This window comes from Halichoerus grypus, chromosome 1 (genome assembly GCF_964656455.1).
Source record: "Halichoerus grypus chromosome 1, mHalGry1.hap1.1, whole genome shotgun sequence".
Lineage (NCBI taxonomy): Eukaryota > Metazoa > Chordata > Mammalia > Carnivora > Phocidae > Halichoerus > Halichoerus grypus.
In genome coordinates this window covers 47379536-47399268 of record NC_135712.1, presented here as the reverse complement: position 1 = coordinate 47399268, position 19733 = coordinate 47379536, and the positions used below count along the sequence as shown (strand labels likewise).

The 19733-nt window shown below is 36.0% G+C and overlaps 1 protein-coding gene across 5 annotated transcripts in view; it reads right to left on the bottom strand.

Moving 5' to 3' along the window:
• TBC1D23 (TBC1 domain family member 23) overlaps positions 1-19733 on the bottom strand; it is a 55431-nt gene that overhangs the window by 24108 nt on the left and 11590 nt on the right. For 3 of the 5 annotated variants that reach the window (XM_036109704.2, XM_078063234.1, XM_036109703.2), the window contains exons 2-7: positions 9616-9727; positions 8151-8256; positions 6751-6955; positions 4071-4194; positions 910-1034; positions 773-819 (exon numbers count right to left, since the gene is read on the bottom strand). In XM_036109704.2, coding sequence (XP_035965597.2) covers positions 773-819; positions 910-1034; positions 4071-4194; positions 6751-6955; positions 8151-8256; positions 9616-9727 — 719 coding nt within the window. Of the gene's footprint in view, positions 1-772; positions 820-909; positions 1035-4070; positions 4195-6750; positions 6956-8150; positions 8257-9615; positions 9728-12110; positions 12249-19733 lie in introns of those variants that run through there. The other 2 variants (XM_036109705.2, XM_036109706.2) reach the window with 2 other exon arrangements.

Genomic DNA, 19733 nt, shown 5'->3' with positions numbered 1-19733 from the left:
TTACATATCAAAGCTGGAGTATCTTCAACATAATAAAAACTACATAAATGGAATCTTAACAGCAATGCCTTTAAAACTGTTTGAGGAGAAGCAGAGTTCCCCAAAAGAGCTGAAACTGGTAATGCAATTCTGCTGTTAGTATAAGATAGGTTCAGGCAATCAAATCAAATTCATTAGCCTTGATGGCAGTATTGTGATTTATTTAACAAACACATGTTAAGTGCCAGGGCCCCTGGAGTTCCTGACCTAAGGAACTCTGTCTTGTGTGAGAAATGTAAAAATAAATCACTGTAATGTAGCAAGATAAAACACCACAATACAAACAGTACAAGGTGGCAGGCAATATAGAGAAGAAGTAACTTAATCTCTGTGAGTGCTAGAATGGGGAGAACCCAAAAGAACCATATTTCCACAATGGAAATAATTATGAAATCTGAGTACGCAAAGGTAAATTAAGGAAAAAGGAAGAAGAAAGGAAAGAGGGGAGAGAGAGGAGGGCATTTGATACGAACAATGAAACCAAAGTAACAGTATATGAAAAGGAATTGAAAGAGTGAAAAAACATGGAAGAAATGAACAAGGATGCAAAATGGAAAGAAAATAGTCTTCAAGATCTGCAAAAAAAAAAAAAAAGATTTGCACCTGCAGTGTGTATGAGTTGAATGAAACCTCAGAGTTCTGTAGACTAATCTCTTAAATTTATAGATGAAGAACCTGAGTTTTAGAAAATAAAGTGACTTGAAATATTTTCTCTACGTTAAGTGATACTTACGGATAACTTCTTCTTTGCTGTCCGACTCCTGGGCCAAAATAACTTCTCTGTAAAAAGAAACAAATGGATTTGAGTTAAATATTAACAGAGCACCCTGAGAATAGAAAGGAGAAAAATCTAAGCAACTTGATACTTACTTTGTATTAACAAGGATTATTAACATTAAGAAATAAATAAAAAATGGATCTGCTTGTTGTAGATATCCATCCCATATTGCCTGAGTGACTTCAATGGAACAGTAACATGCAAAAAGGCTTCCAAGCTGTAATCAGGAAATGAAATGAGACATAAACCACTAGAAATGACCTGTTCTTTTAAAAGTATGAAAGCATATGTGTAAGTAACATTACATCAAATTATCTGCACCTGATACTTAATGTGTAGCTTAATTTTACTGTATGTAATGCAAAGGCAGAATATGTGGATTCAAGGCACAATGAAGCCACTTATTATCTGTGTGACTTAAGGCACATTACTTAACCTCTAAAGCTTCCATTTCTACTTCTTAATAAAAAAAAAAAAAAAAAGGAATACTGCTACCCTTCTTCTACCACTGTTGGGAAGAGAGAGATAATTAACCTAGAGTAACTAAAGTAACTAGGACCTATCTGCCATAGCATAATAACTAATATAACTACCACTATAAGGGTAACTAGCATAATTATTATGGTACTTAACTTATAAGGTAACTGCAAGGATCAAACATGGTAACTTAAGAACATAGAGAAAAGTTTTAATGACAATATAAGGTGAATTGCTGCCAAAGCTTACTTGTCCATCATTTGAAATAGAAGAGACAAATTTATATCCCTCAATGTTTCAGGAGCTCTGTGGTTTTCTATTTCCAATAAAAGAGTTGTTTAAGTTTCTCTAGAGCCTGTGTTTTAAATTGCATAAACTCAGTGATATTTTTAAAATATTCAATTTTCATTAGATACAGAAACAATTCCATCTAGAGGTTTAAATTTAAAACATTTTTAATGGCTAATGGGAACATATACATTAGTGCATATTTCAGTACTAAACTACTGTCACATATCCTTTATTAGCTATCACTTATTTTAAATATTCTCATAACAGGCTTCAAAGTTGACATTTTTCTCCCAGTTTATAGGTGAGGAAATAGACTGGTATTAAATAACCTTCCCAAGCTTACAGAGATGGTGAGTGGTGGTGTTTGCACTAGAAAAATGACCTGATATTCCACAGCCAGCTAACTGCCATTACACTTGACCACAAAGTTTTTAAAATATATAATACTACTAATGTTTTTTGTTGTTTCAAAAATTACTATTACAAATAAGATTACTATTACAAATACCAAATATGTACATACAAACAGAATCACAATATATGATCATCAGTAACTCACGTAGCCAAACTACAGCTATCCCTGCATTGCTCACAGTTACAGCTCCTCAAGGTTTAGGAACTGGTTTTAACTGTTTCATCTCATGATTAAAAAAAAAAAAAAAAAGGGCGCCTGGGTGGCTCAGTTGGTTAAGCGACTGCCTTCGGCTCAGGTCATGATCCTGGAGTCCCGGGATCGAGTCCCGCATCGGGCTCCCTGCTCGGCAGGGAGTCTGCTTCTCCCTCTTCCCGCTCCCCCCTCTTGTGCTCTCTCTCTCTCTCTCACTCTCTCTCTCAAATAAATAAATAAAATCTTTAAAAAAAAAAAAAAAAAAAGGACTCCATTCCATAGACATGATACTAGTAGCAAGAACAAACTATTTGGGGCACTGATTGAAGACAGAACAGTTGTTTTAGTACTTAGTTAAAATCTGCTACCAGCACTGAGGACTAATTCAGAGATCTGGCAACAGAAATGGCAGAAGTGACAGGAGAGACCTCTGTTAGATATCAGAATGCTTAAGAGAAATAGTTTTCACTTCAACACAAATAAGTACATTGAATGGCAACACGTGTATCTCAGAGAAACCATAATTTTACAGGTATTTTATTATTTTAACTCAAAGCAACAAGATTGTGACTTAGAACTAAAGAGTAGGCTGCTGCAGTTTGAGATTTAATATGCCAGAGTTGAAACCAGTTAGAATTCTCTAAGTACCATTTCTTGAGTGTTTACTTACCCCATCACCCTCCAAGATAGGTACTATTATTATTATTATTCCCATTTTACAGATAAAGAAATTGAGGCTCAGAGGCTAAATGTCTTAAATCACATAGTTAATAAGTGGCAGAAAGGAATCCTTTCTGAAGAAAAGTTAGGTTAAGACATGATCAAGGAATATGTTTAATTTCTGAATATACATTCTTCCAGCACCCAATCACTGTTTAGAAAAATTGTCAAGTTAATCTAGAAGAGAGGTTCTCAAAGCGTAGTCTAAGGAGCCCTAGAAGTCCCCAAGAGTATTTACAGGGGAGTCCATGAAGTCAAAACTATTTTCATAATGATATATAAACTTTAATTGCCTTTTTCATACTCATTTTCTCACAAATGAACAATACTTTTCTGAATGCTACATGAACTGTAGTCTCATCACAGATTGAATAAAGAAGCAGATATGAGAATCTACCTATCTGTGATCTAGCCAAATACTGAGATTCACAAAAATATAGAACAACGTCACTATTCTCACTAATTTTCTTTTGGAAAATACAGTTATTTTGCATTAGAAAAATAGGCCATTTATGTTAACATGTAATAGATTTACCACTACTTCTAAATGAATATTTTAAATTTCTTAGTTTTAATTTCTAACCAACATAATGGATCCTAAATAGATACTGAGTATAAGAGGTCCTGACACCAAAAGGTCTGAAAACCACTGACCTAGAATAATAAAACTTCCCAATGAAAATATATAGAATAACAGAGCTGAGATGTACTTTATATTCTTTTATACTGATCATTTGACAATCTTAAGACATTTTCCTTATGATTAGGTATCAATTTTTATACACACCGTCAACAATTTAATCACACAAAGTTCTAAAGTGAACTGATCCATATCACATATTTACATACATTACATGCATATATTTGCACATATTATATACAGCTATCTCAAATATATTATATATAGCACGTATACAGGTAATATATGTGAGATATATGTAAAACAACCAAAGGCTAAACTTCATTTTAAATAATCTGAACATAGGCAAGAGCTAAAAAACCAATTTTTGAAGTGCCAAAAATTTTACTCCTTTGGTTTAAGTAATAATGGTCTATAATTTAGTATTTTTATTTCTCTTCCTTGGGAAAAGAAAAAACCTAACTATAGTTTAATAGAAAGCTATTTTTCATTAAGTGTTCCTACTTTCACTTTATTACCCAGTTGAGTGCATAGGAGTCTGGAGTAATTTTCTTTGTATCAAGAAAAGAACAAAGCTCAGGCTCGTGATACTGGATGAGTAATCGGAAAAGATGAAATGGTCTTCCCTTCAGAGAACAATCCCTAAAAGAAAGAAAGGCAAGGTTTTTGCATTAATGGATCAGAAATGGTCATATTAGTAACCAGTCCTCCTGCAATACCCACTTCTTCCCCCCACCCCCAAAACACCTGAACTTCACAGCATTCATAACAAAGCCTATCTGATACAATCAGGTTCAGAACACCTAATATACTTGACTTGACAGAAAGTTTGTAGAAACAGTAGGTCTACAGCCAACTCTAGGGAGATTCTCTCCAGGTAAACCCAGGTAGCACTCAAACAAAAGGACTGCAGGGACCACTGAAAACAGCAGGACCATTTAGGTTATTTTGATAAGTTCTGGATCCCAAAAGGATATCTATAGAGTTCCAAAGAAGTCCAGCCCTCTTCTTCCCTACCAAATAAGAGGAAACTTAGAAAGACTTCTGGTTAGCTCCACAGTTAACGTATTCAAGTAGGGATGTCCTTTAACAAAGGTAAAAGTGTGAAATGGCCACAGGTGAACAAAATACTGGACCAGAGCCTTAGAAGCTGTTGAAATGGCCTGGGTACTAGTGCTCAGAATGAATTCCAAGAGGTACAAAACACTTTATGAAGCAAGTGTACTATTTCTTTTCTTCTTCCCTTGTATCTAATGAATCAATAAAAACGTAAACAGCTCCAAGTACAGGCCATCTCAATAAAAGTATTTATTGAGAAAATATCATGTGCCAGACACTGTAACAGGCACTCTACAAGGTTATCTAATTTTATCTTTACAAGCAACCCTATGAAATAGTTACTATTTTTTCCCTCATTTTACAGATGAGAAAACTGAGGCTTAGCTGTGGGCAAGTAGCTCACCCAAGGTCACAGAAGTCAGTAAAGACCTCTACACAGAAACTGCATTAAACGACCATGCCATACTACACTTCACCATATATAATTTGGTATTTCGACAAGTGATATTTTGGTATGGGTAGAGTCTCTAAAAAAACAAATTGTAAAGCAACTGAAATGAAGTAAAACGCTCCATGTGAAAAAGCTAATGAAATGAATGTCACAATTTTGACATAAAAGCACTCTGATAAAGAATGCTGGCAAATGCTATTTAAGTGGGAATACTGAAAAATAATTTCTACAAAACCAAGATCTGAGATGAATGCCAGGATTTGGAATGAACCTCTATCTACCATTTTTTTGATACTGTAAATGACAGGGATGTTTTGTAGAGAAAGCCCTAGGTTGTTAATTCAGATGCCCAGAGACAACCGGATTCAAACTGGCAAGATTACCTCCTCCTCAGAAGAACTGTATTAGTTAAAGCACAGGTGACCATCCACACTTAGGTTCAAATCTTGACTCAAACATATACCAGAAGTGTAATCCTGAGTAGGTCTTTAATCTCTCTTTGCCTCAGTTTTTGTAGTTGTAAATCAGGGATAACTACCCTTCAGTGGCCATTGTTTAAATGAGAAAACCCACAAAGCACCTGCATTTAGTATAATGTGTTGTCACAGAAAGCAGTAAAAAATGGTAGTCATTTAACTACCAAGCTCCAGAATAGTAGATCTCTACTTTGGCTACATATTGCAGTCAGTTAAGAAGCTCTGAAAAAACAATGATGCCTGGGTGCCCTGCTCAGAGATTTGATAATCAGGTACATAAACAGGCCGCAGGATTTTTCAGAGCTCCCTCAATGATTCCAATGTGCATCCACAGTTCACTGTGTGGCCAAACCACTGGTCTAGGTTATGTCAAAAGTTCCTTTTGGTTCTGAAATCCTGGCTACCTGATCCACAGCACTGGGAAGTACAAGAATTCTCTCTGGCCTCATGAGTGCAGCCCCTGTACTCCCTTCCCCAGCCTCCCTGCACCCCCCCCCCCACTACAACTATCTAAACATCTACCTATCTATTCTCAGCCTAAGTGTCACTTGCCCAAAAAAGCCATCTCTGACCTCCAGGGCAAGTTAGGTCACCCTCAGTAAATATTCCAGTAGCATTCTAGGGGCACCTGGGTGGCTCAGTTAAGTGTCCAACTCTTGATTTAGGCTCATGTCATGATCTCAGGGTTGTTGAGATTAAGCCCTGTGTCAGACTCCACGCTGGGCGTGGAACCTGCTTAAGATTCTCTCCCTCTCCCTCTGCCCCTCCCACCGAAAAAAAAAAATTCCCATAGCATTCTATATTTCATCCTCCTAACACTCAGCACACTTCTAATTACCTGTTCAATGCCTGCATATCCAAGATTACACTCCAAGCTGTAATACCAGCACTTCACTTAAGGAAGCACTCTAAAAATTTTACATTCCATATAGACATTATAATGTTATTTTTATTTTATAAGGAAAGAAATTAAAATAGGGATACTACGAAAAAACTGGCATAAACTCTACAAGCATAAATTCTTAACTGAAGAATCCTTTAAAAAATGTCTATAACCACAAAAATAAAGTCAAATAACCATTAAGACTCAAACAACCCTAAAAATTATTTGAACCTCTTACTTTACCACCAAAGTAAATCTAACAACTTTAGTTCAAAGCAAACTAGACCTTTACTCATTTTTTAAACTATAATAACTAAAACGTATTTTACCTGGGAATGTACTTATTCATGATAGCATAAAAGCAGTTGTACAAATCGCTGCGTGGCAGTTGAAGATGCACCAACGGTTTCAGTAGATGTATCCAGCTAAGGGATGTGCTGTATTTAATATTACGTGATTTACAGTAAAAGGTAATTACAGATTCAATATCCAAAAGTAATTCTGTTGCCTTCTCTTCTGGCACTGAAAGCTGTTCTAAAAAGAAGTGTCAAAATTAAGTTGCCAAGGGCCTGTTAGAAACTCCATTATTGCACATAACACTTGTTTACAAACATATGACACTATCTTAGTATATTTGGAGCATGAAAAGGACAAAATAAAACTACATGAAAGCACATGTTTCCTTATACTTATCCAATATTTACTAGCTATTCGATATTTACTTACTCAATAATACTTAACCTATATATATATGTTAAACAAAGAATGGATAATCTGAAGTAGAAAGGTAGAAAACATAGGCTTAACCCATATTCCTGGAAAGCAAAAAGATTTTTTTCTAAACAACAGATTATCATCTACCCCATGATGGGCAGCTGCCGCTATAGCTTTGTCAGGGAAGGTGATTCATTCTCTACTTCCAAATTCCCTTTCCTTTGCACACACCAGCAATAATGTTTCTGTTGTGGTTAGTACACAAAAGCTTATCTAATCAAAACTTAACTAAAATGTGATGAAAGAGAAACAGAAAGACACCAAAGACTGTAGATGAATTTAAAAATACAAACTAAATTCATTTAATCTTGAAAAAGACCTTGTGGAGTGATTGGAAATCTTTCGCTCATGACTTACAATAGTTTTTTTATAGCAGATCATTACCTATGATGTATAGATAAACTTTTGGAACACAGACCCCTTTAATGTGGAGACTATATGCAATCATACAGATCTTTACACAAAAAACAATTTTAAAACTGTAAAGGTACCTGAAGAACTGAACATATAATAAAAAAAAAAGACCCTAAAAAATACCCTTCTTAAAAATACTAGACATTACTTCATAAGAATTTCAAAAGAGAAGTTCTAGGGACGCCTGGGTGGCTCAGTCGGTTAAGCGGCTGCCTTCGGCTCAGGTCATGATCCCAGGGTCCTGGGATCGAGTCCCACATCGGGCTCCTTGCTCGGCGGGGAGCCTGCTTCTCCCTCTGCCTGCCTCTCCCCCTGCCTGCCTCTCCCCCGCTTGTGTTCTGTCTCTCTGACAAATAAATAAATAAAATCTTTAAAAAAAAAAAAAAAAAAAAAAAAAAGAGAAGTTCTAAAACTATTTATCAGCCCTTCACAAATACAACATATCCCAAATTATAACAAGATGATACTAATAGGGTAACTCCTTTACCTCAAAATATTATTTTCGAATTTTTCACTGTTTGAAAACAATTATTAAACTTACCAATAAACTCAAGACAATCTTTATGAATAGCATTCTGTTCTGGCAAGTCTAGAATACCATCCCATGATGCCAAACTATCGCCTTTTCCTGCAACATTTAGAGCAATCTGGAAGAAAGATAAAAGCAACTAGCTTCATATGTCATTTCTCATTCTTGGAAAAAACGCTGTAATAATGGAAAGTCCTGAATTTAGAAATAATAATGCATACTTCTAAGATTACAAAGTAATGTACTTATGCTCCACCAAATGTTGATCCCTTAAGTCAGATCACAATGAACACAATTATTTTAAATCTTCCTATATTAAATTTTACTACTTCATACCAATCTAGTGAATAGCATATATAAATTTATTTCAAGCAAACATCATCAATGCTATAGACTGAATGTTTGTGTCCCCCCACAAAATTCATTGTTGAAACCTAATCCCCAATATGATGTTATTTAGAGATGAGGCCTTTGGGAGGTGATTAGCTCATGAGGGTAGAGCCCTCATAATGGAATTAGTATCCTTATAAAAGAGACCCCAGAAGGAGCCCCTATCCCTTCAGACATGTGAGGACACATTAAGGATTCACTGTTTTTTTCAGTTTAATGGTATTATGGTTATTTTAAAAGTCTTTATCTTTTAGACTTTCATAGTAAAGTATTTTAGTGTTCTACCAAGGATTTACTTTAAAATAATCCAGTGGGTGGAGTAGTGAGGAAAAGATGGAGATGCTAATCAAACAAGATTTTCCAAATGTTAACAGTTAAAGCTAAGTGACAGGCCATGGGGGTTCATTATACAAGTCTCTACTTTTGTGTTTTAAATTTCTATAATAAAACATTCAGAATTCTATATACAGTTATAATTCCATTTCTGTTACATATATATGTGCAGAGAAGAAAAAATAAAAAGATATATACCAAGACATAATTATGTGTTTTACCTAGGTGATAGACAGCAGATCATTTTTATCTTATCCTATGCTTATATATTTTAACAAAGATGAGTATTTCTTTTGCAGTCATAACAAATCGTAATTTAAAATTTAAAAAAATGGTAATACACATGCACTGGAGAACAGCTGAAGAGGAAAATAAAGCAAAGTAAAATATCCTATAATTCCAACACCCAGAGAGACCTATGTCCCCTCCCCACCTTGTCTTTAACATAGCTGAGGTAATTCCAGCTGCTATTATAAATCTTATTTTACTCATTGGCTGCATTTTCCCATTTCATAAAACAATCTTCATAAACATCATTTCTAATAACTACAAAAGAAAAACACTGTCTTTTAAAACCTAAATTATTAAATAACCAAACATGACAGAAACACACATTTCAGTAAGTTGCGCTATTCAATAAATTCTCTAGATGCAGCATGCTCATAAGATGATAAAGTTTTCTGCAGCTTAAACAACTGAACATAAAAATCCTCAAATGTTATTCTTAAGTGATTAAGTTTTAGTTTCCAGTTACCTTCCAAACTTTGGCCCTCAGATCAGCAGGCAGTGGTCTCCCTTGAATTATATTTCTCAAAGTTTCAAGATCACAACCTCCTGCTTCCAGAGCTTCTTCAAGATCTTTTTCCCTAAAAAACAAGTCCTTAATAGATCAATTTTACTTCTTATTTTTTCTTATTCAAGACTGATTTATAAGCATGGTCTGTCAAAGATTGTGTCTATGAAAAGAAGGTTCTCAGCAGCCAAAATGTAATGTCAAAGCATACACGGCATTTTATCTGCTTGAAAGGGAATCTCAGGTTTCATGCAATTGACTCTTATTTTGCATTTATTTCTAACAAGATTAAAGAAATTTAAAAAGAGAAGACAGGGCAAGCAAGCTGACAGCACTGAAAAGTCACAATAATAGCAACTATTCGTGGTAATAGTAATGACTAACACTTTATATAGCACTATCTTTGTACCAGGCACTGTTCCAAACACTGTGCCTGTGTTTTTTTAATTCTCACAACAACCCTATGAAGTAACCACAATCATCACTGGCCCCAGTTTACATATGTAAAAGTTGAGGCAAAGAGGAGTTATACAGCTTATGATCACTTATCAAGTAAGTACTAGAGCCAAGATTCAAACTTTAACAGTTGGGTTCCAGAATTTATGTTCTTAATATGTGGCAAGGAGGAGAAATCATGAAATTCAGCCAAGAATTCAAAGCACTGCAGTATGGGAATAGTTAGTACATAACTTATACAGATATCATGCCTAGGGCAGTGCCTGGCTTACAGTGTCCAATTAATGTTAGAGGAACAAAAAAGCTCTAATGGCATCACTGTATTATAAAGCAAAACAATACAATCATCAAGCAGTTATGCTCAGTCTACTATGTTTAAAGAGAAAATTAAACACGAAATAAATTTTGTTTGTATATAGTTAAGAAGAATATATTTTAAAAAAACTCTCACAAATGTTATGAATTGATTTTTAGCCACAAAATAACCACTGAAAATAACGAATTCCCTCAGAATTCTCAAAAGCTGAAGCTTCACTCTTTATTATTTTAATATACAATACATAAAAAAATCTATACAAATAAAAATCCACAACTCAGCCAGACAATTTCTAAAATTCTTTAAAGCAGCCCAAAAGGCAGTCTCCCACTACAATCAGGAAACCAAGATTTTGTCACATTTTTGTGTGTATAGGTGGTTTTGAGAAAAATAATTTACTCCCATTCCACATTCTCTCAATAAGACAAGGTTAATCTCCCTTAATGATAGGATTCCAAAAATATTAGTTTAAATGTATAAATTTTTTTTAAGATTTTATTTATTTGAAAGAGAGAGGGAACACAAGCAGGGGGGAGCGACAGGCAGAGGGAGAGGGAGAGGGAGAAGCAGGCTCCCCGCTGAGCAGGAAGCCCAACATGGGGCTCCATCCCAGGACCCTGGAATCATGACCTGAGCCGAAGGCAGACACTTAACCTAGTCACCCAGGTGCCCCTAAATGTATAAATTTACTAAAGTGTTGCCCTCTTAAGAGGAAGGAATTAAATGAAAATGTAATCACTTGGGATCATATTCAACACAAATGTAGTGATCAAATTTGAGAGATTTCTTAACAAAACTACTACAAATTCGTAAGAACAAGAAGATAACTAGTTATCACACAAAAAACATCTTGTTCTTTTGCTCTATGGTCACCAAAGTGTTGGAGGAGAAAGTGAGGGAAAGAGATTTCAAGTCTGCTGTTGAGAAATGGTTCAGGACTGTAAGTTGATAAAGAATGGGGTTTACATCTATTATCTTCTGGCCAAAATGTACGAGAGCACCTGTTAGAATTTGAAAATTGTTTGTGACCGTGAAACAAAATTTAATGTGATCTTTGATGAATAAATGCCATATTTTTAATGATTAAGTATGGAAATGAACTGAAAACACCATTGCATAAGATGGAATTCTTCTACCAAATAAATGAAGAACTAGAATTTTTCCATTTTTCAGTGCAAAAATCCTGGGTTTCTTTTTGACGTAACCTTGCCAAATCCCTTACTATTCCAGACAAAAAAGTCAGTATTTTGGGGCAAAATGCCCAACCCTCAACATACTTTTTAAATCATAATAATGTACAAGCACATCCCTGTTGATACAGCTGCTGTTGGATTCTTTGATACCGCCCCCCGGGAACCATAAACGTGGTCTCCAGCAGTACAACCATGAGCCAGAAACCAGAAAATGCTCCAGCTTAAGTACTAAAAGGAATTTCTCACAAACTAAATAATTAAAAGTAACATTATCTTCTGAACAAGGTATTCAAAAGTTCAGTTATCAGACCTTCAACATTACAAATGCACTTGTAAAAGTAGGAAAAGAGTTGAAAATAGTGAAGTTAAATAATTCATGTAAGGCTCAAGTTCCTATCAAGACACAGGAACTCTATGGCACTTAGCTCTCAAATAGAATTTTCCTTCCCCTAAACCAAGTTTCCTTCTACTTCTGAATAAGCAATACCTACATTCAAAAGCAAGATGCATGTCTGGTGGAGTATGATTGGGTGTTTTGTGGTTTTTTAAATCTTCTTTGATGATGGTAGCTTCTTACTGACCTCACAAGCTAAAGGTTGGTAGAAATGTACTGCACATTCAGGCAGGTCCTAAAATAGAAAAGTACAGGCCTTGTCCATTTATCCTAGTTAAGTCTGAAAAATAATTGTCTACTTTGCTCAGAAGGTTCATGGCAAAATAAATTCAAAGCTTTGGGGTTGCAGAGTAACAGAAATGCGTCTCTTCCCGGTTCTGTGACACTGAAACCATATTTATTAGTATAATACTAGAGATTACTGCTGATGAGTCATCAATAACATATTTTCAAAACCTAAATAAAACATAATAGAATATGCCCTCACCTGATGTTCTGTGGAAAAATCACCTCATCTAAGCATTGTAACCCAAGTTGTTTTAGAATTATAGCAAGGCAAACAACGTAACTACATTCATATGAAGTTAATTTAATGCTTATTCAAGGTACCAACTAAGTAAGATTTTTCTTCTTCAACCAAATGGTAACTTCTAGCATACGGAAGCATTTGCACAATGCAAATTAAGAGGGCATGGTGGTGGTGGTGGGGGGGGGGGGACATGAATTTTCAAGCACTACCAAATTAAGTATGGATTTCTAAATGATTCTAGGATTAATAAATTCAATTTGAAATTCTGTACATAATTATTTTATGAATAAGCCATACAATGAATCCATTTGAAATTATAATTTTTAAAAGCAACTAGATTATATATGTTGTGTTCCTAAAAGTTAAAAAGTCATAGAAAATCTGCCACGGGGGTTGGGGGGGGGACTATATATTACACTTTTTTTTTTTTTAAGATTTCATTTATTTATTCGTGATAGAGACAGAGAGCACAAGCAGGGGGAGGGGCAGAGGAAGAGGGAGAAGTAAGCTCCCGTTTAATGCGGAGCCTGATGCAGGGCTTGATCCCAGGATCCTGAGATCTTGGCCTGAGCTGAAGTCAGACCCTTAACTAACTGAGCCACCCAGGTGCCCCTACACTATTTTCTAAATTGTTTTTCCCCAACCATGTTCTAAAAACTTCTTTTCCCTATAATTTAAAAAACTGATGGAAACTTTAATTGTATATATTCCAAACACAAGATGAAAACAAGATTTAGTTCATCTCTCTCTTCTTTTTTTAACGTATACCTTTCTGCACTCAAACTCCATATCCATTATCATCAACCATTCTCCACTCCTCCTCACCTGGCTCCCAGCCTCTGACAACCACTGACTTACTTTCTGTCTCTACACATTTACCTATTCTGGACATTTTATTTTATTTTTTAAAGTTTATTCATTTTTAAGTAATCTTGACACCCAACACGGGGCTCGAATTCACAACCCCAAAATCAAGAGTCACATGCTATGCTCTCCCAATTGAGCGAGCCAGTGCCCCAATTCTGGACATCTTATATATGGAATCTTATTTATGTAGTCTTTGTGTCTGGTTTCTTTCACTCAGCATAATGTTTTCAAAGTCTATTTTGTAGCATGTATCAGTACATGATTTTTATTGCTAAATAATATTGCACTGCATGTATATACTACATTTTATTATTTTTTTTTGAGAGAGAGAGAGACAAAGTGCAAGCACACGCAAGCCTGAGCATGCACGTGGAGGGGTAGTAGGGGGAGGACAGAGGGAGAGGGAGACAGAATCCCAAACAGGCTCCACGCCTAGCTTGGGGCTTGATCTCAGGACCCTGATATCAAGACCTGAGCCAAAATCAAGAGTTGGACATTTAACTGACTGAGCCACCCAGGCACCCCTATACTACATTTTATCTATTCATCAGTTAATGGACATTAGAGTTGTTTTTAACTTTTTGGCTGTATGACTGTCTCAATTTTAAACATAAATATCAATAGTTCAACTGGTTAAGTGTATGATGCATATATATTATTTATTAACTATTCTTCTTAAGAAGGTCTGGAAGAATTTAAAAATCAAGTCTTTTAAAACCACACCTATTTAGGATGGCTATTATAAAAAAACAAACAAACAGAAAATAAGTGTTGGCGAGGATGTGGAGAAATTAGAACGCTGTGCACTGTTGGTGGGAATGTAAAATGGTGTAGCCACTATGGAAAACGGTATGGCTATTCTTCAAAAAATTAAAATACAGAATTACCACATGATCCAGCAATTCCACTTCTGATTCTATATCCAAAAGAAGTGAAAGCAGGAACTTGAACATTGAACAGGTATTTGTACACCCATGTTAATAACAGCATTATTCACAATAGCCAAAGGTGGAAGCAACCCAAATATACTTCAGTGGATAAATGCATAAATGAAATGGGGTATAAACACACAAAATGGAATATCATTCAGCCCTAGAAAGGAAAGGCACTGACACACTTACAACATGAATGGATCTTGAGGACATTATGCTACGTGAAATGAGCCAATCACAAAAAGACAAATACTGTACAACTATACTTATTTGAGGTACCTAGAATAGTCAAATTCACAGAGACAGAAAGAAAATGGTAGTTGCCAGGGACTAGAAGTGGGTCAGAGGTATGTCAGTATCCATTAAAACAAAACCCAAAATTGTGAAAGGTGGCTACTTCAGAGAAATGAGGTGAGAAGGACATTTACTTCGCATGTAGCATCAGTCAGTAAAGCTTGAGTATATTTACGTCATATTTGTATGTACTGCTTGAACAATTTAAATATTTATGGATTCCTTTTTAACATTTATTTCCTTTCAGTCAGCAACAATTGCGAATGAGTAAAATGATTCAGCTAAAAGCATGTTCAAAGTAGTGCTTATTATGACTATGAAAACTACAATGTAGCTGTCTTAAAATGAGTAACTGATTTAAATTAGTAGACAGAATACCAGGCAACAATTTAAAATGCTGAAAGACAATTAATGACACAGAAAATATTTATCATATTAATGAAATACAGTAAGTTTTAAAAAACGGGCAGTTTTAAAACTAACATACAGCATATATGTGTTAGAGAAATAGTACACTATTCCCACTCCCCACCCACTCTTTCCCACACGCACTGGGAAGCTATTAAAAAATGTTTACTCAAGTAGAGTGCTTACAGGACAGTTTTTTTTTTTTTTAAGATTTTATTTATTTGACAGAGAGAGACACAGTGAGAGAGGGAACACAAGCAGGGGGAGTGGGAGAGGGAGAAGCAGGCTTCCTGCTGTGCAGGGAGCCCGACACGGGGCGATTCCAGGACCCCGGGGTCATGACCTGAGCCACCCAGGCGCCCCTACAGGACAGTTTTAATGTCTTTTTTTTTTTTTTTTTGGAGAGTTATTATTGTAGTCTAAAATGAACAAATATTTGCAGGAAGAAAGTAACAAGAAGGATGTTTCACTTCTTGTCCTCTGTCTTAACTCCATGGGCTAAGACCTTAAGCACATTCTTAACACCCTAAATGTCACTCCTTTGTCCTCCTGCCTCTTTCAGAAAGCTACATATTCTCAGCATTGGGTTGGTTAATCTAACCAATTCTGCCTTCTTTTGTCCCTATACTCTGCTCAATAAAGACTTCACAGGAAAATAAATTAAGACAATTTTATGATGCTATCATAAATTCACCATCTTCTCTATCTGCTTGCCATCAACGCTGGCTGAAAATTTCCTATTCACCACTTTCTTCAGAACACCTCCATAGCCACTTTATCTCATCTGACTTGAAAGAAAAAACATAGGCCAGCAGGCTTCTCTTCCCTTTGATCTCAGCCCCTCTCCAAAAACAAACAGAAGCAACGAACCATCACCTCCAGACATCATTTCTGTCTTTCCTCTATGCACAGACATCTACGTATCCTTGCCCTAGCCTTAACACTGGTAACTTCACCTGGGTCTCCTCTCTTCCCCTGAACTCCTCTGAGGCCATGTGCCACCAATTATCCCCTCTCTCCTATCTTCCACTTTCTCTTTTTCCAGAAAGCTCAATATCGGCATTAGAAACAACATCAACACCACTACAAAAGCTCCTCCAAACTTTCCTTTCCATCTAGTTACCAAACTCTTGGTTGTTCCTTTCACAGCAAGCTTTCTGAAAGACTTCTCAACATTGTATGTCACTACTTCTCCCTCATCTTCTCCTCAATTCCCTCTTTTACTCCCCCGGTGTCATTTCTCCTCCCTCTTTCACCCCTACCACTCCATACGGCCACTCTCCCTATGCTCCCCACTTCCTGCCCAATATCCAAATCTTTACCTTAATTTAACCTTTCCAAGGCATCTGACAACTCTTCTTTCTTCAGAAAAGATATACAAATGACCAGTAAGTCATGAAAAGACATTCAACATCATTAGCCATTAAGGAAGTTTAAATCAAAACCACAATGAGATACCATTTTACATTCACAAGAATGGCTAATATCAAAAAGACACACTAAATTTCATACCCATTAAGATGGCCAGTATCAAAAAAAGGACAAGAATGTGGAGAAATTACAATCCTTGTGCACTGCGGGTGGGAATGTAAAATGGCATAGCCACTGTGGAAAAGTTTGGCAGTTACTTAAAAGTTATAGAGAATTACCATATAATCTAGCAATTCCACTTCTGGGTATATATCCAAAAGAACTAAAAACAAGGACTCAAACAGTTATTTCTACGTCCACATTCATAGCAGCATTATTCACAATAGCCAAAAAGTGGATACAACCCAAATATCCATCAATGGATGGGTAAACAAAATGCGGTATATACATACAATGAAATATTACTCAGCCTTAAAAAGGAAGGAAATTCTGACAGATGGTACAACATGGATGAACTCTGAAGACAAGTGATAAGTGAAATAAACCAGCCACAAATGAGTAAATACTGTATGACAGAGATAGAAAATAGAAGTTACCAGGGGCTACAGGTAAAAGAGGTGAATGGGAAGTTATTGTTTACTAGTTATAAAGCGTTTGTTTGGGATGATGAAAAATTCTGGAAATGGATAGTGGTGAGAGATGTTTGTACATAATTGTGAATGTACTTAATGTCACTGAATCATACCTATTAAAATGGTAAAACTTAATGTTATATATATTTTACCTCATAAAAAAGACAACAAAAAACTTGTACATCAGTGCTTATGATAGTATTATTTATAATAGCTAAAAAGTAGAAGGAATCCAAAAGTCCATCACCTGATGAATAAATAAAATGTAACATATTCATACAATGGAATATTACTCAGCAATAAAAAGGAATGAAGTATTGATACATGTAACACGTTGATAAACCCTGAAAACAGTATGCTAAGTGAAAGAAACCAGACACAAAGGCCACATATTGTATGACTCCACTCAGAAATGTCTAAAGTAGACAAATGTACAGAGACAGAATCAGTGGTTGTCGGGTCTGGAGTGACAAGGAATGAGAGTGACTGCTAATGGGTAGGGGGTTTCTTTTGGGGGTAATAAAAATAGTCTAAACTTAAATCATGGTGATGACTGCCTGACACTTTGAATATAGTGAAACCACTGAACTATATGTATACTTCAGATGGGTGAATTTTATGGTACATAAATTATATGTCAATAAAAATGTTATAAAAGAAGTAACTATCAGAAAAAGTTTAGGAATACTTTAATTTAGGGCTTTCAAATGAAATCTACTGTGTCAAACTCTCATTTACCATTTCAATGAAGGAGTGTATCGGGTTCAAGCCACACCTTAGGTTAAAGGGTAAGAGCCTGCCTTGCCTCTTTAATTCCTCAAGCTAAAACCAGTTCATTTAACTACCATTGTGGGAAAGGAACAAACTCCTACACTGTTGACATGGCAGCTCAATAGCAAGACCACCAAGGAACTGAGGATATAAAGGCTTTGAGGCAACATATTACAGAGAAAATAATATAAAATTTAAAATCAGAAAATGTGACATCAGACTTTATACACTTAACAGCTGCATGACCTAGAATACAAACTTATTCTTCACCTATAAAATGGGGATAGTACTGGATAGTCCCAGTACCATGAATCAAGAGGTGAGAAGTATTCATACAGCATATGAATTATCTTCTGTTCTACCAGAGTATCCCTCCCACTCCTCTTTCCATTCCATCTTAATGCCTACAGCTTGCCTGAATCTGTCCTTTTCAACTCTCTTTCTGGATAGACTCCATAGGCACTGAAGCCTTCACTGTAGTTGTCAGACAGTAAGTTGTTCACATGAACCATTTATGGCTACACGTAACAGAAATCCTGAGACAAATGAGATAATAATAAAACACAGAAAGGAGAAAACACATATGTGGAAACACTAAGTCACTCTTCATTTAGTTAAGAATAAATATTTAAAGGCAAAATTAGCACTCAATAAATGTTTTTTATAGAAATAGAAAGCATTCATACAAAATAATGAAATAGCCCTAGAATTAAGCAATTAGCAATCATTCCTAGCAACTTACTACATAGTCTGTATGATTTCTCATAGCCTATTCAACTTCAGAATAACACTCTTGTCACCTCAGCAAATTGAGATAAATTTCTAACTTTAGGTAGGATGTCCTCCGAATGGAAAAAATTTTTTTTAATTCATGAAGCCTTTCAGTCTACCAAGTAAACCAAATCAAACCAAATTCTTAAATTCTAATCCTTTTTGAAAGACCTAAATGTGAGACAGGAATCCATCAAAATCCTAGACAAGAATACAAGCAGCAACCTCTTCGACCTCGGCCACAGCAACTGCTTCCTAGACATGTCTCCAAAGCCAAGGGAAACAAAAGCAAAAATGAACTACTGGGACTTCATCAAGATAAAAAGCTTCTGCACAACAAAGGAAACAGTCAACAAAACTAAAAGGCAACCTACAGAATGGAAGAATATATTTGCAAATAATATTTCAGATAAAAGGCTAGTATCCAAAATCTATAAAGAACTTATCAAACTCAACACCCAAAAAACAAGGAATCCAGTCAAGAAATAGGCAGAAGATGGGGCGTCCGGGTGGCTCAGTCATTAAGTGCCTGCCTTCGGCTCGGGTCGTGATCCCAAGGTCCTGCGATCGAGCCCTGCATCAGGCTCCCTGCTCCGCAGGAAGCCTGCTTCTCCCTCTCCCACTTCCCCTGCTTGTGTTCCCTCTCTCGCTGTGTCTCTCTCTGTCAAATAAATAAAATCTTAAAAAAAACAACAAAAAAAAGAAATAGGCAGAAGACACCAACAGATGTTTCTCCAAAGAAGACATACAAATGGCCAACAGACACATAAAGAAATGCTCTACATCACTTGGCATCAAGGAAATACAAATCAAAACCTCAATGAGATACCACCTCACACCAGTCAGAATGGTTAAAATTAACAAGACAGGGAACAACAAATGTTGGCGAGGATGTGGAGAAAGAGGAACCCTCTGCACTGCTGGTGGGAATGCAAGCTGGTGCAGCCACTCTGGAAAACAGTATGGAGATTCCTCAAAAAGTTAAAAATAGAGCTACCCTATGACCCAGGAATTACACTACTAGGTATTTACCCCAAAGATACAAAGGTAGTGATCCAAAGGGCACCTGCACCCCAATGTTCATAGCAGCAATGTCCACAATAGCCAGACTGTGGAAAGAGCAGAGATGTCCATCAACAGATGAA